The 25,097-nt window shown below is 30.7% G+C and overlaps 1 protein-coding gene across 8 annotated transcripts in view; it reads right to left on the bottom strand.

Moving 5' to 3' along the window:
* Positions 1 to 25,097, bottom strand: part of LOC142319765 (pleckstrin homology domain-containing family G member 5-like) — a 1,099,338-nt gene that overhangs the window by 33,799 nt on the left and 1,040,442 nt on the right. For 5 of the 8 annotated variants that reach the window (XM_075357406.1, XM_075357404.1, XM_075357403.1 and 2 more), the window contains 6 exons: positions 23,797 to 24,024; positions 15,659 to 15,891; positions 12,238 to 12,390; positions 11,229 to 11,542; positions 4,412 to 4,527; positions 1,188 to 1,431 (listed from right to left, as the gene is read on the bottom strand). In XM_075357406.1, coding sequence (XP_075213521.1) covers positions 1,188 to 1,431; positions 4,412 to 4,527; positions 11,229 to 11,542; positions 12,238 to 12,390; positions 15,659 to 15,891; positions 23,797 to 24,024 — 1,288 coding nt within the window. Of the gene's footprint in view, positions 1 to 1,187; positions 1,432 to 4,411; positions 4,528 to 11,228; positions 11,543 to 12,237; positions 12,391 to 15,658; positions 15,892 to 23,796; positions 24,025 to 25,097 lie in introns of those variants that run through there. The other 3 variants (XM_075357407.1, XM_075357409.1, XM_075357408.1) reach the window with 3 other exon arrangements.

The raw sequence follows: 25,097 nt of genomic DNA, 5'->3' as shown, positions 1-25,097 counted from the left end.
TTAAATACAGAGTTTTATTTAATTTACATTTTCATTTTTTCATTTCATTCATAAAATTTTACGTGTCACAACTGTGTTTAGTCTGTAGCAGTTCAGTTTTAAGTTGCTCACCCAACATACAAAGTCTGTTAAAAAACTAACCAAACTTTTTAAATTATGAACCAACGGAGATATTTAGTGATGTGCAGTGGCAGCATTGTGTTCCGCATAACCTTCTCTGTAACCACATGTTCTTGGATTGTTGATATCTCTTGTAGTTTTTGTGTTATTGTTGTTTGAATGTAACATGTTTAAGTGTTATTAGCGATTTTTGTAATGTATGTTTTTCAAGAGCAATGATACAACGTAAAATTTTGTGTGAAACTGTGGAAAACTTTCACAGAAACTTTTCAAGTTTTGAGACAAGCTTATGGAGATGATGCTTTGGGTTGTATGTAATTCTGCAAATCGTTTTCTCAATTTAAAAGTGGTTGTCAGTTAATTGAAGATGATCCTCAACCAAGAAGGACTTCGACTTTGACTGATGACACACACGTTCAGAAAATCAACAATCTGGTGCATGCAAATCACCAACTGACTGTCAGAGAACTTGCAGAAAGATTTAGCATCTCAAATGGATCATGCCATGACATTTTGACTGAAAAATTGAACATGCATAGAGTTGCAACAAAGTTTGTTCCTCGTTTCATGACCAAACAGCAAAAAGAATATTGAGTAGACAGTTGCTGGTAACTCCTTTAACAAGCTGATGACAATGAAACATTCCTGCAAAGGATCATAATGGGAGATGAAAGCTGGGTTTATGGCTACGACATTGAGACATATGTTCGATCATCAAAAAATTGCACATTACAAAAATCTCTACTAACACTTAAACATGTTGCACTCAAATAACAATAACGTGAAAACTAAATGAGATATCAACAATCAAAGAACATATGGTTACAGAGGAGGTTATACGGAACACAATGCTGCCAATCGCATGTCACTAAATATCACCAATATAATATTGGTGCATAATTTAAAAAATTTGGTTATTTTTTAAACAGACCTCAAATATATATATATATGTGGAAACAGGCTGAGCAGCTTAAAAACTGAACTGCTGTATATGTACATGAATATTTAGGCCTAATGACATAAATTTATAATTTAAATAATTTTATTATTATAATATGAATTCTTACTTGAAGCAGTGTCATGTGAAAATTGATCAAGGTTACTTGCAATACTTCCACTTTTACAACTGATGCCACTTGTGCTAATAATACTCTCATTGTTCAATGTAATTGTTTGACCTTGGGCTTGTGATCCGCTAGGTGTTAAAAGATCATTGCTACTTTGATTTGTTCCAACTATTTCTGGAGAAGGTCCTACAGCACAATTCCATGAACGTCTTTTTTGTATACTTGTATCTCTTGTATCCTGCTTCTAAAAAAAAAAAAAAAATAATAAAAATTACAAACTAGAAAAAATAAAACAGATGTATTATTTTTATTTTTTATTTCTTTTTTTAAAAAGGCAGAATTGATTGTAAATGGATATTATCTCAGTTGTCAGTAAAAATAAATAAGTAAATAAACAGAATGTTTTAAAATCTTGTAAAATTGAATGTATTACAAAAATTAGGAAAAATCCAAACTTAATAAACACATACTCAAGATAAGTTTTCCACAATTTGGATTTGCAACTATACACACATATGTAAATAAAGAATTTAGAAATTGATTTTTAGAACATGAAATTGATGCAACAGAAATTAATGAGAATTTCAAATAATGTTTAATGAGGCTATATTTAAAAATCAGCAAGGTATAGAATATGTGACTGAGAAATACATATAAATAATATATAAAATTATTAATATATAATATATAAATCAGAATGGATCTGTGATATAAAACTATTAATAAGTTAAGATTTTGTGAAGTTACGACTAAAACTCTACCACTGTTTGTGAACTTTGGATTTTTAATATTTTCTTGCTTAGCACAAAATAAAAAAAATTCAATAAATTGAACTTTAAAACTATAAGAGTAGTAAAAACTATAAACTATAATAGTTATGATAATAAAGATATAATTTAAATAGTTTTATCCTATATTCGCCCTTGGATCTCCTTGTTTAAGAGGGAGGAAATATACAGGGGAGTGAGTAAGGCAGATGCCTCTGTATCCGCCTTGTCCACAAGTGGCAGAAGAAATGAGATCAATTGATAAAGAACAGATGGACCAACAGGCTTATCTTGGACCTCCAGAGATGGCTGGACCGCAAACACAAGGAACTGGGGTTGAGTTCCTTACCAGTCATGGGTAAGCATAAAGTGCATGTTCACATTGAGACCCTAACTTGCATCAAATTCTCGCAATTAAAAAAAAACCTGTTTATATTATAGCTGTTAAAAAAAACTCAAAATTTTAAGTTTTTAATATATACAATTTTTAATTCTTTTTGTTTTTTTTTTTACAAAATCATTTAATATTAAGAAAATGAACAAAACTGTTCCAAAAGATATAAAAAAAATTCATCTTATATCATATATAACAGAGTTTTATGAATAAAGTCCTTACAAAAAGTACAATGGGTATGAAAAATGGGTGAAAATTAGCCAATGGATTTCTCTTACTGATTTATAATTTACCCTTACCTTAATTTAACAATAAATTTAAAAATTGGGTAACAGAAAATCTTTTACATAGGAATTTTATGAATATATGCTACAGTCTTTAAAACTTAAAAGAAAAGAAAAGAAAAAAATTATATTACAAATAAAAATTAAAAATTTTTATTTCTGACAAGAGTTTCAGCCTACTTTATGATGAATGACTGTTTTTTCCCATTTAGGAATCATTTGGTATTTGGAAACAAAAGTTTATTCCACAAAAATTTGAAATAATAGTTTGTTTTTTTTTTTTAAGAATGAGGACTACAATACTGGACTGTTGGTACTGCAGGAGTACTGTGTCTAACAAAAACTTATTATACAACAATGACTGAATGTACTGGAGCAATGTCATAAATACAAGTAGTTTCCAGCTGTCAGGGACTTCATTCTGTACAATATCTAGCAAAAGGTAGAGAGAACTCTGGTATAGAACTTGTGATTATGGTCATCTCCTTAAAATAACCATTACTGCTTTCATCTGGCTGAAAATTTGGCAAGTTTTCTTGGGTTACAGAGAATCAACTGCCTTGAACTCCAAAGATTGAGTCTTCTCACTAAATTGTAGGTATCAATCCGAAAATAGTTTTATGCAATTCCAAGTTAGTCGCCGAATTTTCAATCCATTATTTATAAGATTATGATTACTTTGGATGGCTAAATGAATTTTTCTGATAACTTTATCATTGCTGCTTGTTGAAGGATGTTCTTCATCTTAATCAGTCTTAACTTAAATCGATCCTCTGAATTTTTTAAACCACTCAGAAACATGTACATATAATATGGTACTTAAAGCTACTAGTTTATTAGTAAATATCTATAACGCTTTTCCCCAGTTTTCTGAAAAAATTGATTCATTCATCTTGTTTCATATTTTACCTCAAAATATAAAATAGAGTTGATAAAACCATTTCACTCGATCGTTTCTAATGGGTGACTAATATAATTTAGCAAGTCTTACAACCAGTCAAAATAATAATAATAAAATACTCATTATATATATTATATTATAATAAAATATTCAGATCATTTTCCATAATTCAACCAATTGCTCATAATAAAAAAATTCTATTTAATTTAGAATTCATTTCTGTTTAAAATTCTGACAGTTTTTTGAACAGACCTCTTATCTGTTTAAATTTTTTAATTCTTGAAACATCTCTTAGTAAATCATAAATGAAAATTATTTTCTTTAAGATTCTGCACCAAAAGAAATCCAACCGAAGTATTAATAGTTAAATGATGTATTAGTTAAGAAAATTATAAATAACAAATTTATTAAATTCATCATTTATAATAATACTGAATTGAATTTCTATAATCTGATTTCTTGAATTTATCTAATTTCATTTACAATTAAGAGGAAATGCTTTTTAACACATTTACTTATTTACATTTTTTTAAAGATATACCTGATTGAAAAATTTGCATTATTATAAACCTCATCAATATTTACCTCAAAGGACCACATAGTAACTAAAATCTGCAATGTTTATAATGTTTTAAAAATCTATTCATTGCTCATAACAGTAAAATGTGATAACAGTAAATCATTAAAGAAATTCATAATAGCAGGGATTCGTGAAAGTAGAAGTAAATTTTATTATTGTTTAGTTTTTTTATACTACTGTCAACTAAAATAAATCAATTATTTTAATGAGTTATTTCTTTATGTATCCTATGCCACTGTAATTGTTTTCATGTACTAAGTCTTCACTTTATTACTGTTATTGTGTAATTTCTGCTTACCTTTAAATCATCCACAATACTGGCAGTATGATAACGATTATTACAACTTCTTGCATTTCTTTTTAATGCAGATAATCTATGATTCTGGGTATCACTTGGTGAATCAGGAGAAACTCCTAAAAACCATACAGAATTTATGTTAATATTTTGTAAAGTGTAAATTATACTATATATACTTATTTTTTTATTTTATTATAAGGATACCTTTTTACTATTTAATTATTACTCTTCAATCTGATGAAGGTTTCAATAATTCAAACATAATTTCAATTTTTCAATTTAAATATTTCTTATAATAAAATTGATAAATAAATTAATGACTAACTTACACTACAGTAGATATTACAAAAGTATGTACTATTTTCAGAAAATTTCTCTTCTTTGCTTAAATGTGATGATTACAATAGAACTTTAAACTACATTCTTATGGTAACATTCTGTTGGTTTTTAATAACTATGCTGACCTTTTTGTACCGAAAACCATTTTTGAAAGTAGCTGTGAAATACATTAAATGTCTGCCATTTCAGTTACAACTGACACAGTTTGAAGTTTTTTTTATGATGAATATTTTATTTTCATTGACCTTGAAAATGGTGTCATAATCCTATCGTTTCTCTTTAAAATTTTTTGAGTTGCCCCCATGGTGACTCCTGGATGCTTGGGACCTTGGTTTAATGGTTGAAAAACTATCTAAGATTTGCCAAACTTTTGAATGTTTTGTGTGTGTGTGCACGCGCGCGCATATTATGGTGATGGTACTGGATATGATTTTGTTATTGGTAAAAGAATATATAAATAATTTAATAAAAATAAAGTTGACAAAAATTCTGAAATTTTGAAAATTATGCTGTTGTTGAATTAGCCATTAATAAATTGAATGTAAAATAAATATAAAATATATCATAGTTAAATTTTTTTTAATGAATTAAAGGTCTACTGGACGAAGTGATTTCGGAACGATTTTAAAACCTTCTCCAAATACAAAATCTTATTTTCTTAAAATCGTTCGGGCCTCCACGTGGTTCGTCTGGATAGCTTATGGAGAACTAGAGATATCCATAAGTGAACTAAATCGAAATCAAACCTCTTTGGCTAAACTCCAAAGTTGTAAACTCGTGGGCTTGCCCACAACACAGGAAAGAAACATCCTAGAAAGTTCAAGTATGGAAAGTTCTTTTATTACTAACTATATCCCTTCTGGTAATAACCAGAGAAGTTCACCATTGGATTGGGGAGGTGGACAAATAAGAGAAACTTCTAAAGATGAATCGGAGCGTCAGAATACACCCAAAAAACAAACAGTTAAAACAAAACAGTTCCACTACTTTGCGACATTAAACATTAATTCACTAATGAAAACAGGGAAACTCAAAAACCTCACAAACATAATAGAACACCAGAAAATAGTAATATTAGCATTACAAGAAATGAAAAATACCACACAAGAACACTACGAATCACAAGGGTTCAGAATCTATCAAGGAATTCCTGGCAAAAAAGTCATGAAAAATGTCCCGCAGTCTGGAACAGGTTTCATCTTCAAAAATACAATACTCGATTCAGTCATAGATTTTCAAGCGTACTCAGACCGAATCGCAACATTAACGATAAAATCAGCAAACAAATTCTACACACTAATCAACGCACATGCACCAACAAACATTAAAAACAGGACTAACCCTAAGGAAGTGGAAAACTTCTGGAACCTATTGGACCAGATAACTACCAAAATAAACAAAAGGCATACCAAAATTCTATTAGGGGATTTCAATGCACAGTTGGGAAAGGAAAAAAGATACCAAGATATCATTGGTAAAAGGCCTGTACAGAAAAGAACAAACGCAAATGGCCAAAGACTGGTGGATTATTGTAGAAATCACGACCTTTTATCTAAATTCACCAGACTACCCAGAAAAGCCAAAAGAATGAAAACCTGGAAAAGTCCCAACTGGAAACTAGGAGAGTTTCAACTCGACCATGTCTGTATGGAAAAAAATTCACACAAAGAGATCTACAATGTAAAAGTGATGAGAGGTTTGGAAGTAGACTCAGATCATTACTTAATCAAAATTAAAATCAAAATGACACCACGGAGAAAATCTGCTAACACTAACACTAACGGATACCAAATCCAAGGTTAAATTCAGGGGAGAAATATCTGATCCATTCGACATCAAAACAGGACTGAGACAAGGAGAAGGTCTGTCACCGCTTTTATTCAACTGTGCCCTTGAATTTATAATACGGGATTGGAAAAAATTAAATAGACAACGTTAAAATTAGAAAAGGTATCTCAGTAAATTGCCTAGGCTTTGCGGACGATTTAGCGCTACTATCCCAAAATATAGAAGAAGCCAGATATCAACTGTCAACACTGGAAGAGATTGCAGGAAAAATCGGCCTAAAAATTTCATACGAAAAAACCAAAATTATGGTGAGAGACCCGCTATGCATAAGCAAAGTAAAAATAAACAATAATGACATAGAACTAGTAGAAAACTTTAAATATTTGGGGGAAAACATCACACACAACCTCCAAGAAAGTCCAAACTGGAATCAAAGAATAAATAAACTCATCAAAGCCACAATAAAAACACAAAACATCTATAACAAAAAATGCATGTCCATAAACATAAAAATAAGACATTATAACTCAGTTATCCAACCAGAAATACTTTACGGATGCGAAACCATATTTGGACCGTACCAGACAAGGTTTACCGTCAAACTGGAAAAGATTGAAAGACAGATTCTACGATGATGCATCGGGAAAAACATTAAAAAAGACGGGATTTGGAGAATTATTCCAAACGAAAAGATTTACAATACTATCATCCTGATAACTAATAAATTTAGAAAGAAGAGAATTTCCTTTCTAGGACATATTTTCAGAATGGAAGAGACCAGACTTATCAGACGGATAATCGAACTTTTCTGGAACAAGAAAAGCAGATCGAACTGGTTATACGAAGTACAGAAAGACATGGAGGAATTAGACATAACCCGTGAAAACCTAAAAACGAAAACCGGAAACTATGAGAAATTAAAAAATAAAGAAACAAGATTCCTATCAAAACCCAAGAAAACAATAAGCCGGGTGCACTCTGAACAAGAAAGTGCAAGAAGATCTGAAACCCTTAGAAATTACAGGCAAAAAAGAAAAGCTGAAAAACAACAAATCAGCAAGAAAAGAAAGAACTTGCAAAAAAAAATGAACTAAAGTGATCCATTATGGTCTTAAAAGTAATAAAAAAAAAAAAAAAAGGTCTAGCTCTAAAATATGAACCATCAGAATACATCTATACAATTTCTTATTTGTGAGAGATTAATTTAATCTCCACAATTAATTAAACACATTTAATCCACATTTAATCTGCACCATTTTTAATTATAAATTAACCATGTAATTTGCGATACCAGTGAAACTATTTCTTAAACAAGTTTAATATCTGCTAATGTCAAGATGGCAGGACTGCTTAGAATAACTCAGGTTAGAATGCATGAACGAGATATAAGAGTACAGAAGGTGCTTCTTACATCTATACAATTTGTTTTTCAAAATTAAATTTTTAGTGCAGTAAAACAAAATACACAAAAACCTCATTTATTAACAGGTAAAAACTATGCGGAAAAAAAGAATCTCTTTCTTTGGTCATCTCATAAGGTCACCGGAAACAAGACTGTCAAGAAATATCATTGAAAAGCTCTGGTTCCAAAAGATAGAAGTAGGATGGATCAAAGAAAATAGAGAAGATATGAAAGAATTGGGAATTTCCCTGACTGACCTACAGAATAAAACTGGAAAAATTACAAATCTAAAAGACAAAAGCATTAGATTTAAACAAAAGACAGACAAACAACAAAATACAACGAAGAGGGTGTTTACGGATGAAGAAAAGAAAACAAGATCTGAACGGATGAAAACATACTGGGCAGCTCGGAAGAGTAAAATAACACGCTTTTCTCAGAAAAGATCCAACTAAAATTGACTTAAATGGTCCCATGTTGGCCGTAAAAGCATAATAATAATAATAACAGGTAAAATTGAATTTTTTAGTATGAATTATATACTGATAAATTCATTTTAATTTAAGTAATTCTAAGTAATCCCAACTATCTTTATAGCGTTAGAAGACACTTATTTAATTTGTTTAAAAAATAAAGATATGAAAAAACATATCAGGATTCAGTAGCATGTAAAACGTAGTCTATTTTGATATCAGTTAGATCTTAATACATACAATCTAATTTGAGTGTCTGTTTATAAACACACATTTTCATAATAGATTATGCGACTGATTTATAGTTAAAAATTACTAATTCTAGTATAAGTTTGTTTTTGAAACCACACTAATTTTAGTTATTTTTCTGTCAACATGATAACCTTAATTATTATAAAATCAATAACGGGAAGATTTTCAATTTCATGATTTACCAACAGTTAAATCTCCAGTGGTTTATTTTATTCTGTATGTGCTAGTTAGCATCAGTTTACAAAAAACTGAAACTTTTTGTAACATAAAAAATTTGATTAAGAGTTAATACTATGAGTCGGTTCTCAAATAAAGCTTATAAAGCTGGTGCTTTTCCATATTTTAATTTTAATGTCGTTTTTTCTTTTATTATTCAATAATATTCTTTTTATTGCTTATAAATACTTAATTTTATTTTGTGGAAGTTAGTAGTGTAGGCATTAGATGTACAGTGAACAGAACATGTTCAGTCGTGATCTACAGGCACCGGTTCATTAAAGATGGGCTTTGGCTACTGGGATTTAACTTTACTTCACACCCAATCACATCCAATCCAGTAATTTGGTAATGTATTGTTGAGGGATTCACGCATAATAAATCCCAATGTGAAGGCACTCCATCTTGTTGAAATATGATTTTGGATTATAGCTCTACAAGCTGAGAGTAAACAAACCCTTCTAACAAATCTAAGTAGATATTCGCATCAACTGCCGATTCCAGAAATGAAGTAATGACATAATGATTTATCTGTAATACAGTCAAGTATAACATGTGGTTGGTTGATCTCCTTATTCAAATGATCTAAGTCTTCACTTTTCCATTAATGTGAAAAGTCTTTTCCATACATGTAGCTTTGTCTAAGAACATAACTTTTTTATGATAAAAAATCATCATTTTCATTTCTTTCAATCATTTCAACAGCAAATTTCTTTCTAGTAGTGTGATCTTATGGTGTAATGTGCTGCAACATTTGCAATTTATAAGGACACAATTTTAATCATTTCTTTTAAACATAACGAGTGGCAGATTATGGAAGATTTAACTCACAAGCTGCACTTCGAGTTGATTTTCTTTCAATCTCTTTAAATTGATCACACCATGAACAAATACTTGTTCTAGAATGTGGCTCTAAATTATATTGAGTTCTAAAATTTTGCTGAACTTGTATGTGTCTGATTTTGTTTCAATAAACCACTCTAAACATTGTGCTGCCATCTGTGATTTCATGAACTGAAGTATGCAGTTACATATGCACTCACAGTGCTATCTAGTATTTGCAGACGGAAACTTTATGAGTTACCTGTTAAAGACAGCCCAACCATTCATTAATAGTACTACTACTTTTTTTCTAATAAGACATCAAAGTTGTTCAGATAATTCTCAGACACTCAGTATTTTGATAAAAAGTAAGATGTTGATAATTCCAACCAGTATTAACTGGAATTTCTTCATCAATCATATTTTAAAGTCTATCTGCATGATTTCTAAACTTCTTTATTATTAAAATAATTAAGTATTAATTTTATAAAAACTAAGTTATTAAGAAAATGCAAAATTAATTCTTTTCTTTAAGAAAAGTATAAAAAATGTTTCTGAAAGATGGTGATTAAATTTTCAACAACGTATAACTTCAGTAACCTGCAGGAGGGTACTTTGAATTTACTCAGCTAAATTCTTTTCATTAACTTATATTTGATTAAAATTGACAAACAAATTGGTCACTAGTAAATCAATAATTGATAAAAATAAAGTTAACAGTACTCTGGCTGTTATGTAATCTTAATTAAAAGGAAAGCACTGGTAAGTATTTTAAATGAAAAGTCACAAACCTGATAAATGAAATAAAAAAATTCTTGTTAATAAAACTGTAACACAAATAAAATTATGATCACATAATTATTAAAAACAATTATGTTTTTAAATACTGTCTATGCTTCTTTGAAATCTTTAAGATTTAATGCCAATATTTAATCCCTTGTACTTTGTTTTATACAATATTCAGTAAATTATTTTGTTACATAAAAACATTTTTTATTTTTCTTTTGTTAATGGATAAATTCTTTCCATATTTTAAAACAACATCATCAGCATGGTTAATTTCCATAAGGAATCACAGTTAAGTAAAAAATTTTCAAATATATAAACATTAATTATTATTTAATTATATTACTTGGACAACTCAGAACCGGTTAAGGCTCATTTATTATTTTACTAACAATTACGTATTATACTTATAATGCCTGCCATTCAACATCTAATGACATCTTTTTAGTACATTAACTTAGAACAATGGATGATTAAAAACCCAAATATATTGCTGTATCAAACACTTAATATTACTTTACTAGTTTGATGTAGGAAATTTTACATAATGTATTCATTTTATAATGTAATACACCAACTGATTAATTACCTATTAAATTATTTTGTATAAACATAAAACAAAGTAAATGAACAAAAACAAACATGAAATGGGATAAACAGAATGATACCAACAGTTAGTACAATAGTTAGTTAGTAGAATACAACAGACACATAAAGGCATTTGACAAACGTCACTGACCAGCAATAACAGGAATGTCAACATCACAGCTAGTTGTGGCAAGACTGGAGGAAGTGGAGCCAACATGTCTGGTCTTGAGCAGAGGTGGATTTCTGGAAAGCGTCAAAGCAGGAGCACGACGAAGGGGAGGAGAAGGAGGAGGGTATGATGTACCTCTATGGGGTGAGCCACGAGGAGGTACGAGTAACATTCCTGAATTGGAACTTGCAGAAGTTGTGCTGTATGATACTTGATTTAAGTCTGGCAGTGACTGTCCCAAACTGGAAAATACTGGTACTTGTATACTGAGTGTGTTCGGGCTTGCACATTTTCTCCTACAATAAACATAAAATTAAGAATCAGATAACAGCAGAACAATAAAAAATTTGAATAATATAAAACACATTTTTTCATTTCAACTTCAACTAGAATAATGATTTTAAATGTAACAAAATACTAATCAGTCTGTTTTTTCATGGATTCAAATCATTACTATAAAAATCAGTGACTTTCTTTGTTACTGAACTATAAATATGGCCATTCCTGATTTTCTAAAAAAACATTGTTCATGATCTTTTGTCTGGAACATTAAAAATCTAATAAATTAAAAAAAAGTAAACACTGTTCGGAACAGAACAGAATTCATTTAGCTGAATATTTTAGCATTACACTATTAATAAGATTACACTTTTTACATGGAGAAGCAAAATAAAAGATACATCATTCTCAAAACAGCATTCACCAGTTGCACATAAATCAATTAGTTGGGGTGGCCACTCCCAACATAAAACAGTAAAAGATTTTCCTGTCTAAGGGTAGCATATGAAGGCACAGTCATGGCTAAAGAACCTATTTGATAAATTTGGTAATTTATTCAACTCCTATAATATAAAATTATCTCTAAAATTACCAGAAAATAATATTTTTTGTTCTACACTTTTTATTATTTTACTAAATCATAAAAAAAATATATAATAAAGTAAAACTACATAGGTATTATGTTACATGGAAACAATTAAAAATGTTATACCTATCTGTTCTAGGAGGAGATTTTTCATGATTAAGAGGAGGAATTCCTTCATCTGAGCTTTGGCTTGATCCCCTAATTTCATTTTCCACACTTACACCACGGGACTGGCTCATACTGCTAACAGAAGAACCTCCTTCCATCTCTACTGAACCACTACAATCAAAATTTTATAGTAATATTAACAATAGTAATTTACTGACTAATTAATTTAAACGAATTTCTAAATTATTGGAAATAATTAATTAATTCAAATGATAATCATTCATAAATTAAGATTAACAGGCTTATTATAAAACTTAATTAATACATTTTGAAATAATTACTTCTTTATATTTTGATACTGCAAAAATTTAGCGACAAAAAAATTCATCAGCATAAATGCAGAATTTTTTTTACTACTTTTGCAATTTTGGTATTAAGAGTTTGATGGGCTTAACTAAACAACAATCAAAATCGCCATTTCATGTTTTCAACAGCTAGAATTTCAAAGTAGCCTACAGTTCACACCAAGTTGTGGTTTCATACCAAAAAGTAGCTAAATTATATTTTTTTGCACTTCACTGTTGTTGTTTAGGTAGACAACTTTTGAAACTAGCCGTGAAAAACATTAAATGACTGTAAATTTGGTTTAGGTTGTCATAGGTGGAAGATTTTTTATTTAAAAATTTTTGTTTTTCAGTGTTTTCAAAAATGATGTCACAACCCCACTTTACCATTTATAATTGTTTAATTCCCTCTCCTGATTGCTTAGGGTGTGGTTGTCTCATGCCATAAAATAGGTCACTTTAAGGGGGGAGGAGAATCTTTTAATTTAATTTTTCTATGTTCAATTGCTGAAAAATTATTTTAGGGTTTTCATACCTTTTTACACCCTGGATGAAATCAATTACTTTAGATAAAATCTGAATATTTTATTTAAATTTCTTTATACCTAACAATCATTGGTGACAATCAAATGGTCTTCTAATAACAACTTTTTTATATATATGCAGTCTTGGACTCATACACATACGAGTGTTTAGATGCATGTTGTATTAAACAATCATCATTGTCAATGTTGAATCTGTTTATAGACAGCTCTCAATAGAACCTTTTTCACCATAATTCTCTCTCGTGACCATTTCTCTTTGTAATTCCTTTCTTTCTTCAAATCAGCTGATATCCAATACTTTTTTTTTCTTTGCTTCTTATCCCACCTGCCTTTCCTTCTATTGTTGTTTTTTTGAAAGCAGTCTCTTTTTCTAATAAGTTTTCCTGTTTTTGAATTGGCAGAAATATCATCCAACGAGATTTTTAAAGGTGAGTATATTTTTCATCCAAGCAAATTATATTTAAGACCTGATGTTCTATAAAAGAAGGGCTGTCTATAAATGGATCTTTAATGAAGAAGTCTGTAGGAGTTTAATGAAGGGGTTCTTATTTTTCATTTTATGCCATTGATCCAGATGGAGGTGAATCTCCTTATCCCAGAAAGTATGATAAGGTAAATAATAAAGAATTAAAAGAATGTAAACATAAAAATCTATACATAAGAAAATATTTTACAAAATGTGTTATAAAAACAGCACTATTACAGACTAGCTCAGTATTTTCTTTTAAATAATTAAATTGCCATCAATGAAAAAAACATGTTGCTGTATATGTGGATTTTAATTCATTTGTCTGTTCCATCTCACTTTTCTGGATTTCAATGTCATGTAACGTTCAAAACATTAACCTTTTCCATTAAAATAAATCTCACATTTAAATTCTCTCATTGATCAAACATGGATAACATCGTTAACTGAAAACCTAAACACATTTTTCTCTTAAGAATAACACTGAATAAGACTGATAAATAATGATGACATTCAATTTATTTTCTTTTGTATTTAACTGATAAATTATAAAAAAATAAAAACACACAAGTTAAGTCAAAATATGCAACACCATTCAGATTTCTAATCTTTAATTTACATTAAAAAAAAAACATTATTATAACAATTAAAATAAATGTATTATTTTATGTACATTTGTATTGTGTTTTAAATTATACAGATCTATTATTTTATGTCATGAAAATCTATAAAATTTCTTTGTAATCTGTAAGTGATCTATATCTATAATGTATGAAAATGTGTCAACATTTTCTTCCATATGAAGCATGTAGTTCATATTTGGCAGCCCAGTAATTAGGATATTTTTTTATTACAAGTGGCGATTTACTTTGTTTGAAAATGATGGAACAAAGGGTTTAGGGTGAAATGAGTAAAAGAAAAATTTATTCTAAAACTATTCAATTTTCAACAAATGGAACATAGCAGAACGATTTTTAGTTGACATCACCAATGCTCAGAATTATGTAATACCATAACAGTAAATAGTAATTATGCCATAACAGGTGATGAAATATGAGTTATAGTCATGATAATGAAACAAAACTCAACCATCCCATTGGAAACTTCCTGAAAAACCAAGAATGAAAAAAGCACACCAAGTTCAATTAAATGTTAAGGTTCTCCTAACTGTATTAATGGGTGGTGTCATCCGTAATGGATTCTTACAAGGTTGCATGGTCAACAAATAGTATAATATTAATCATTTACATGAGGTAATCTAAAGAAAACAAGCAAAAATGTAGGAAAACAATTATTGGATTGCACTATGACAACACACCAGCTCACACTTCATTATTACTTCGAGATTATTTAGCCAGAAATAACAAAATAATGATGCTACAATCTACATGTATTCTCTAAACATAGCCCTTTGTGACTTTTCTTGTTCCCACTGATAAAAAGTATGTTAAAAGGACTACAATTTTCAGCAACAGATGAAATAAAGAAAAATTAGTTAAGGTTGTACCAAAAAATGCTTTCTACAAATGTTTTGAGGATTGAAAAAAATGCTGGCACAAGTGTGTCATATCTCTGGGGAATTAATTTGAAGGTGACAAAATCAATATAGAAGAATAAGTAAATCCTCTTTGATAAAAATTAAAATTCTAGTTTTTTTTTTATTATACTTTATATAAAATAAAAAAATTAACCACTCTTTTTTGTAAGAAAAAGTACATTTTATGTATACTTTTTCTAACAAGAGAGAAGAAAATCTTATATGCAGTAATTAAATAATTATGTTTAACTAATGGAACTTAATTCAGTTTCATTTTTTTTTGTCACCATGTGCTGTAGATTACTGGAAAATATTTACTTAATATAGCAAGAATATTTAACAATAAAACATTATAAATGAAACTAGAGAGATAAAAAGACTGTGACCTATGAACTCTGGAAAATGATTTCAATTAATAGGTATACCTATACCCTAAATTTGCTGCAAGATAGTTTATGATATGCAAAGTAACCAATAAAATATTAAACATAAATAAAATAAATGACATTTATCAGTTGATAATACTTACAAAAAAGAAATGTTTTACCTATGTGACTGATTAAGGCTACTTCCTCTGGTAGATCCTCGAGGGCTACGAATTGGAAATAACCCAAGGGATGCAACACTATGACTATCGTAATCATTGTCCTCTGCAACATCATCATCATAGAAACTACTTGGCTGTCGACTAAGAGCAAGAATTGAGTGACTACTTCCAGCAGTTGCTCTTTTTGCGCTTGCATACAAGTCTTGTGCTTTTTTGATTGCACTTAACCAATTCTGAAATGAAGAGAAGTTACAAATTTTAGCCATTTATAATAATACAAATTTAATCTTTAATTAGCGTTTTATCTTTATCAAATGCATACATTATTACTGACTGTAATATCAATGGCAATTTTTTCTTGGCTTTGAGTAAAGGCCACTTTACTTGATACTGCAAATAAAGTTATTGGTTTTAATGAGTATGTTATTTCAACTCAATGTTATAGTAGATTTAGAATGCTAAAATGCACTCAGGACATAATTAAGAAGCTGATTAAGAGCATGGGACCAATACCAATACAGAGATTCGATCTTGGTAAAATTAAAAAAGAAGTGTCCCTTATTGTATTAATCATTCAATTTAAATTCTGAAATATGGAATACACCTTACAGAATGTTTATTTAAAGTCTATATACTTGCATTCATCATTTGCCACTACATTTTATTATTATTTATTTTATTTATTATGACTTCAAATTAATGATTAAAATTTTATTACATTTTATAATAATAACAAAAAAAATTAATCCAGTTTAAAATTAATTAATTAAAACTGGGATTTAATATTAGAAAAAATTAAACAAATCCGTAAAAGGTCATTTACAAGTTGGTGATTCCAAACACCTTGAACATCCTGGGTATAACCTTCTTGAAAATTGAAGGTTAAACTAAGGATAAAATGCCAATCCACAAAACAAAACAATCTTTTTAATAAAAAAGATTTCCATAGATCACCAAATTAAGTGCAGTTTCCCTTCATTAGAGTGACATTTAGACTCTATAGTCTAAAACAAACAATATTCATAAATAAGAATTAATAAGACCAAAGAATTATTCCATTTATTTTGTAATGTGTAATTATTATTAATGTTATTTTAATATAAATTTAAATTATATAAACGCTTATTTGAATAATAAATAAATATAAGTACTGCGCAATTCAAAATATCCTTCAGAACTTTAAAAGCATATAAAAATTTATTGAGATAACTTATAGATTTGGTTGAAAAACTCATCATGATGAGTTTATAGAGTTTAATAGTTTATATTTACTTATAGATTTCATAGAAAACTCATCATGCTTGCCACCCAACATTCACTTTGGTTCAATGTAGCTTCCATTTATAATGCGACATGCATTCCACTTGAAGTTGGATTTCATTCCAAACAAGCGAGTCGGGCATTACCTCTGCAGCTGCAGCGTAAATTCAAAGTCTTAGCTCAAGAAGGAGGAATTATCAGCAGGAAAAGTTGGTATATAAACCTGATCTTTAATGAAACCCCACAATAGAAAATTTAGTAGGATCAAATCTGTGGAAAAAAGTGGTCCTACAATTGGATCTTCAAGATCGATTTTCCAACCTGGGAATCGAATATCAAGAATCTCAGACTTCTAGGCGGTAATGAGGTGGTGCCCCGTCTTGCTGATAGTAATGGCGTCCATCTTGATCATCATCATCTAACTGAGGAATTATAAAATTTTGAAGCATGCCCAGATAAACGATACCATCTATGGTTTTCTCCGACCAAGAAAAACAATGAGTCTTACAGTCAGTCTTTTTTAGTTTAGGACACAAAATACATTGACGTTAGGGCTATATTGAGTGTGCTGCAGAGTTTCATGAGGTTTTTACTACCCCATATTCAGCAGATATAGGTGTTCAACTTGTCACACTGATCAGAAACATTGACTCATCACAAAAAATTACATTGTCTAAAAATGAATCATTGCTTGCAATTCTATCCATCATTTTCACACATAACTGCAGCCAAGCAACTTCATTGTTATCTGTAAAGTGTTGAACCATGGTTAGTTTGTATGGTTTTGTATGGTATGGTTTGTTTGTGTGGCTTTACAATCGTTTATGTAATATGCGCCAAAAAGTCATTTGCGGAATGCCAGTCTTACATGATGCACAAGGAGTTGATTTTTTCAGACTACGTGCAAAACTTTCTCTGAGTTGTATCACAGCAGTTTCAGGAACCTGTGGGCATCCTGGTGATTTGGTTTGTTTAGCAGAACAACCTGTCTTAATGAAGGTTTGGTGCCAAGAGTAATAGTATGCCTACTAGGAATCTCACACCATACTCTCTATGAAAATTACGTTGAACTGCAGTTGCTCACTGCAAATCGTCAGACTAAAACACACAGACAGCATGTTCTGTACCAACAAATATCCATTTTTAACAACACTGGTGACAGTCCTGGTTGCCGAATTTGGTACTAATGAACAATGTGAGCTAAAACCTGATGTATATTGCTACAAAGTGAGACGTCAACTGAATCTGTAAGTTATCTAAATAAATTTTTACATGCTTTTAAATTTGTGAAATCTGTTTTGCTGCAAATATTATAAGAGAATTGTTGTTTTTGTATCACTATGTGATAAGGGATGAGGTTGTGTCTGCAGTGTTTATTTTTTTGTATATTTTGGAGAATGCGGTCAAGAAAATTTATTAATTTACTGTGCCCAATTTCAGTTCATGATAATGTAAAGTTTATTCTGTAATATATTTTGTTTAAAAGTGTAAAAAGTTACTTTATTATGTTGACTGGTGTAGTACAATAGTATCATTAACATGTCCACAGCAATGCATTACTTTAAGGCATATTGTAATTTGTTTACAAGTAAGTCTCTTCTACATAATGTAGGAATAAATCTGTTATAATTCAGGAAGTAGGAAGACTTTAGAATAATCACCAATTTATATGTTTAATTTTTATGTTTAAAAAAAAGTGATTTTGATTTGTGATAATGTTCATTATTTTTTAAATGTTTGAGGGATATCTCTAAAGTAAAGACCACTGGGGAAAGTGGTCTTTACTTTAAAGACCAAAAATTACATTACAAAAAATTACATTTCCATTACAAAAATTACATCTTTTGTAATTTTTGTCACGTTGTAATATCTTCGATTACATGCAAATTATTATGTTAAAAATGAATAAGAAAATTGATGTTGCCGCCGACTGTAAAATATGTGGAATCAAACATTTTTTAAACCATCAAAACGTTAAGCCGGCTGAAATTCATAGGCAGTTGGTTGCTGTGTACAGTGATAATGAAATAAATGAAAGAAATGTCCAAAAATGGTGTGAAAGGTTTAGAAATAACAGAATTAGTGTGCACGAGGAAGAACATTCGGGGAGGCCCTCAATAATCACCAAGGACTTGTTGAAACACTTCGATGATGAAATCAGATAAGATCATCGCTCAACAATTTCCAATCTGGCCCTTCTTTTTCCTGATGTTTCAAGAGCTGTTATCAGTTGCATTGTTCATGACCATTTAGGCTACAGAAAGGTTTGTGCATGTTACCACACAGCTTAACAGAATGTCACAAAAAAATCAAAATGGGATCTGCTTTGGAATTGATGTGCTACACAAAAAAAGGTGATGAGTTCCTTAATTCAATTGTTATCAGCAATAAACATGGATTTCGTATTTCACGCTAGAGAGAAAACACCATTCAAGTGAGTGGTGTCATCCTCAATCACCAACCAGACCAACAAAGGTCAAGCCACAGCCATTTGGGTGCAAACTGATGGCCACAGTCTTTTGGGATTGGTTTGGCATACTTCCTGATTGATTTCATGCCACGTGGAATGACTATAAATGCAAAAGCCTACTGTGAATCTCTACATAAATTATGGCATGCCATTCAAAATCAGTGACATGGATGGTTGACCAACGGCATTGTCCTGCTGCATGATAATGCACGTCCACATGTTACGGGTCCAACATGTGATTAACTGAGAACATTTGGTCGGAAAATTTACAATCACCCAACATATACTCTGGACTTAGCTCCTTCTGAATACCATTTGTTTAGCAAATTAAAAACTTTTTGAGTGGTAAGTAATTCATGGGTGACGATGAACTTTAAAATACTGTTAATCAGTGGCTACATGGACTGGTGGCAGAAGAATATGACAAGGGTATATTGAAGCTGATGTATAGCTACAATAAATGTCTAACTTAATTCATGTGGCGATTGTGTAGAGAAGTAGTATAAAGTTTTCAGAATAAATTTTTTACAATGAAACGGTATTTACTTCAGAGATAACCTCTCGTATATTCTTCCTATTTCTAAAGAATTGAAACAGTTTCTTATATTGAAAATCACCTACAGATAAAACACAACAAAGGTTATTATCACTGAAAATATAAATAGCACAAACTATATTGAAAAACAATTTCTTAGTTCTGAAGTAAAAATTAATAAAGATTGCTAAACATATGAATTTTTTTTTTTTTGTCTTCAGTCATTTGACTGGTTTGATGCAGCTCTCCAAGATTCCCTATCTAGTGCTAGTCGTTTCATTTCAGTATACCCTCTACATCCTACATCCCTAACAATTTGTTTTACATATTCCAAACGTGGCCTGCCTACACAATTTTTCCCTTCTACCTGTCCTTCCAATATTAAAGCGACTATTCCAGGATGCCTTAGTATGTGGCCTATAAGTCTGTCTCTTCTTTTAACTATATTTTTCCAAACGCTTCTTTCTTCATCTATTTGCCGCAATACCTCTTCATTTGTCACTTTATCCACCCATCTGATTTTTAACATTCTCCTATAGCACCACATTTCAAAAGCTTCTAATCTTTTCTTCTCAGATACTCCGATTGTCCAAGTTACACTTCCATATAAAGCAACACTCCAAACAGACACTTTCAAAAATCTTTTCCTGACATTTAAATTAATTTTTGATGTAAACAAATTATATTTCTTACTGAAGGCTCCTTTAGCTTGTGCTATTCGGCATTTTATATCGCTCCTGCTTCGTCCATCTTTAGTAATTCTACTTCCCAAATAAAATTCTTCTACCTCCGTAATCTTTTCTCCTCCTATTTTCACATTCAGTGGTCCATCTTTGTTATTTCTACTACATTTCATTACTTTTGTTTTGTTCTTGTTTATTTTCACGCGATAGTTCTTGCGTAGGACTTCATCTATGCCGTTCATTGTTTCTTCTAAATCCTTTTTACTCTCGGCTAGAATTACTATATCATCAGCAAATCGTAGCATCTTTATCTTTTCACCTTGTACTGTTACTCCGAATCTAAATTGTTCTTTAACATCATTAACTGCTAGTTCCATGTAAAGATTAAAAAGTAACGGAGATAGGGAACATCCTTGTCGGACTCCCTTTCTTATTACGGCTTCTTTCTTATGTTCTTCAATTGTTACTGTTGCTGTTTGGTTCCTGTACATGTTAGCAATTGTTCTTCTATCTCTGTATTTGAACCCTAATTTTTTTTAAATGCTGAAACATTTTATTTTAGTCTACGTTATCGAATGCCTTTTCTAGGTCTATAAACGCCAAGTATGTAGGTTTGTTATTCCTTAATCTTCCTTCTACTATTAATCTGAGGCCTAAAATTGCTTCCCTTGTCCCTATACTTTTCCTGAAACCAAATTGGTCTTCTCCTAACACTTCCTCCACTCTCCTCTCAATTCTTCTGTATAGAATTCTAGTTAAGATTTTTGATGCATGACTAGTTAAACTAATTGTTCTGTATTCTTCACATTTATCTGCCCCTGCTTTCTTTGGTATCATTACTATAACACTTTTTTTGAAGTCTGACGGAAATTCCCCTTTTTCATAAATATTACACACCAGTTTGTATAATCTATTATTCGCTTCCTCACCTGCACTGCGCAGTAATTCTACAGGTATTCAGTTTATTCCAGGAGCCTTTTTGCCATTTAAATCTTTTAATGCTCTCTTAAATTCAGATCTCAGTATTGTTTCTCCCATTTCATCCTCCTCAACTTACTCTTCTTCCTCTATAACACCATTTTCTAATTCATTTCCTGCGTATAACTCTTCAATATATTCCACCCATCTATCGACTTTACCTTTCGTATTATATATTGGTGTACCATCTTTGTTTAACACATTATTAGATTTTAATTTATGTACCCCAAAATTTTCCTTAACTTTCCTGTATGCTCCGTCTATTTTACCAATGTTCATTTCTCTTTCCACTTCTGAACACTTTTCTTTAATCCACTCTTCTTTCGCCAGTTTGCACTTCCTGTTTATAGCATTTCTTATTTGCCGATAGTTCCTTTTACTTTCTTCATCACTGTCATTCTTATATTTTCTACGTTCATCCATCAGCTGCAATATATCGTCTGAAACCTAAGGTTTTGTACCAGTTCTCTTTATTCCGCCTAAGTTTGCTTCTGCTGATTTAAGAATTTCCTTTTTAACATTCTCCCATTCTTCTTCTACATTTTCTACCTTATCTTTTTTACTCAGACTTCTCAGACTTCTTGCGATGTCCTTCTCAAAAATCTTCTTTACCTCCTCTTCCTCAAGCTACTCTAAATTCCACCGATTCATCTGACACCTTTTCTTCAGGTTTTTAAACCCCAATATACATTTCATTATCATCAAATTATGGTCGCTATCAATGTCTGCTCCAGGGTAAGTTTTGCAGTCAACAAGTTGATTTTTGAATCTTTGCTTAACCATGATATAATCTATCTGATACCTTGCAGTATCCTGGCTTTTTCCAAGTGTACATTCTTCTATTATGATTTTTAAATTGGGTGTTGGCAATTACTAAATTATACTTCGTGCAAAACTCTATAAGTCGGTCCCCTCTTTCATTCCTTTTGCCCAGCCCGTATTCACCCACTATATTTCCTTCCTTGCCTTTTCCAATGCTTGCATTCCAATCTCCAACTGTTATTAAATTTTCATCTCCTTTTATGTGTTTAACTGCTTCATCAATCTCTTCGTATACACACTCTACCTCATCATCATCATCATGGGCGCTTGTAGGCATATAGACGTTAACAATCGTTGTCGGTTTAGGTTTTGATTTTATCCTATTACAATGATTCTATCGCTATGTGTTTTGAAATACTCTACTCTCTTCCCTATCGTCTTGTTCATTATGAAACTTACTCCTACCTGCCTATTATTTGAAGCTGAGTTAATTACTCTAAAATCACCTGACCAAAAGTCGCCTTCCTCTTCCCACCGAACCTCATTAATTCCTACTATATCCACATTTATCCTATCCATTTCCCTTTTTAAATTTTCTAGCCTACCAACCTTTTTTAAGCTTCTAACATTCCATGCTCCGACTCGTAGAATGTTATTTTTTAATTTTCTGGTGATCCCTTCCTTAGTAGTCCCTACCTGGAGATCCGAACGGGGGACTAGTTTACCTCCGGAATATTTTACCAAGGAAGGCGCCTCCATCATTGCTATATGAAAATGCAGAGAGCCACATTTTCTTGGAAAAAAAAGCAGCTGTAGTTTTCCATTGCTTTCAGCTGCGCAGTACTCAGAGGACTGAGTGATGTTGATGTGGCCGTTTAAGTCATTGTGACTCACGCCCCTAACAACTACTGAAAGAGCTGCTGCCCTCTTTCAGGAATCATTCCTTAGTCTGGCTCTCAACAGATACCTCTCCGATATGGTTGCACCTTCGGTCCAGCTAATCTGTATTCCTGACCACTCAAGCCCCCTCACCAACGGCAAGGTCTCATGATTCATAGAGGAGGCCTGAATATGAAAATAAATTAATTTATTTTAGTTTATAGGTTTGTGTTGGTTAAATACACATACTGTAAATTATGTTAACATAAATTCCAGAGTAAAAGATTGAATTGGTTTCCCCAATTTGTCAGAGATAATAATTGTTTTTTTTTTGTTATGTAGTATCCATAACTTTGATTCATACAACATTAAAACCATATTTATATTTATGGATGGATGGATGATTCTTGATGAAAGAATTCAGATCAATTATATCATGTGTTATTTCTTACTTTTAATATTACATTTTATCTTACAAAACGTGTTCAAAAAACTTATTCAATAGCAGTTAAAAAATAACTGAAATGAATAAATTACATTTCATTGTTATCTTAATAAGTAAATTTTATACCTTAATCAATTTAGTATCAGAACTCATTAAAAGGAAAGCAGCACAGGGTACTCTGTACTCAGTCAAATAAACTAAAGCTAGAGTAGGATGTTCTCTTGATAATTCCTGTACTACCAATCTTTCTACTAAAAATGGTTGTCTTAGAACTCGAACTTTGCCTTCAGATCTCCGTGTTGCTGGTTTGCAGATGAGTAACATATCGGTAAACAAGAAACAGTGTACATCAATCTGAAAAAAAAGTTAAATTTGACTTAGTATTCTTAAGTTAAACACTTATAATTAGTGAAATTTTATGGAATTGTAAGAATAAGTAATAAAAGCATATAATATAAAAGTTAGTATAGTAACTAGTAAGTTAGTACAGTTAAGTTAATATAAAAGTTAGCAGTTTATAATTAGTATAAAAGCAGTTAGTATAGTTACGCTAGTATTTACATTGATAAAATACTTTTAGGTTAAATTTTTTTTTTTACTCCTAATGCATACATTGAAATTTGTCCAGCTTGTGAACAATAAGCAATTCCATCACCCAATTAGATGAGAATATGTGTTCCGTTCCACGTTGAGCTATCTAGTGCTGCAATCTAGTGGCTGCTAGAGCTCACTGGCGAGTTAAGCTCGTACTGTCATTCTACGTCAGAATCCCGCGCAGTGCGGTCATGTTTTCATTTCAGTTTAAGGGGACTCATAGTTTCTTGATAATGTTCAAGTTCAATTATGACTAAAGTGTGATACATTCTTAAGTTTAATGTAACTATTGTAATTCAATAAAAAATTTAGGGTGACAAGAAACTAAATATAACGATTCAAGAAGAACATAGTGTTGCTTCATTTCATCATCTACAATCTCATCAAAAATAAAGTCCACACTAGCTCTAAATTCTACCAATATGTATGATGTATAAATGGAGTTGTATGGGCTCAAGGCTGACTATTCCTGAGATGTGTGGTTAATCAATTCCAACCACTAAAGTATACTGGTATCTACCGTTTAGTATTCAAATCCATATGAAAGTAACTTACTTTTAAAGGATTTGTCCTTGAAAGTAAGTTTGTCATTAAAAATCAGCCATAAAACTGTTGATTTACAACAATGATTTTTACTACTAGACCAATCAGATGAGTTAAGTTTAAATTTAAGTAGTAATTCTAATATTAAAAATCAACGCGTCATTAGGTTATTGCTTATATCCCAAATAAGGATGTGTTTTATAAGTTTTTACATAGCAATCAGTTAAAATTTTAAATGAAGGAAATATCTTCACTGACCAGGAACAACTACTATATGATATGAATGTAAA

This window comes from Lycorma delicatula, chromosome 2 (assembly GCF_047948215.1).
Source record: "Lycorma delicatula isolate Av1 chromosome 2, ASM4794821v1, whole genome shotgun sequence".
NCBI lineage: Eukaryota > Metazoa > Arthropoda > Insecta > Hemiptera > Fulgoridae > Lycorma > Lycorma delicatula.
This window is presented reverse-complemented; position numbering and strand designations above follow the sequence as displayed.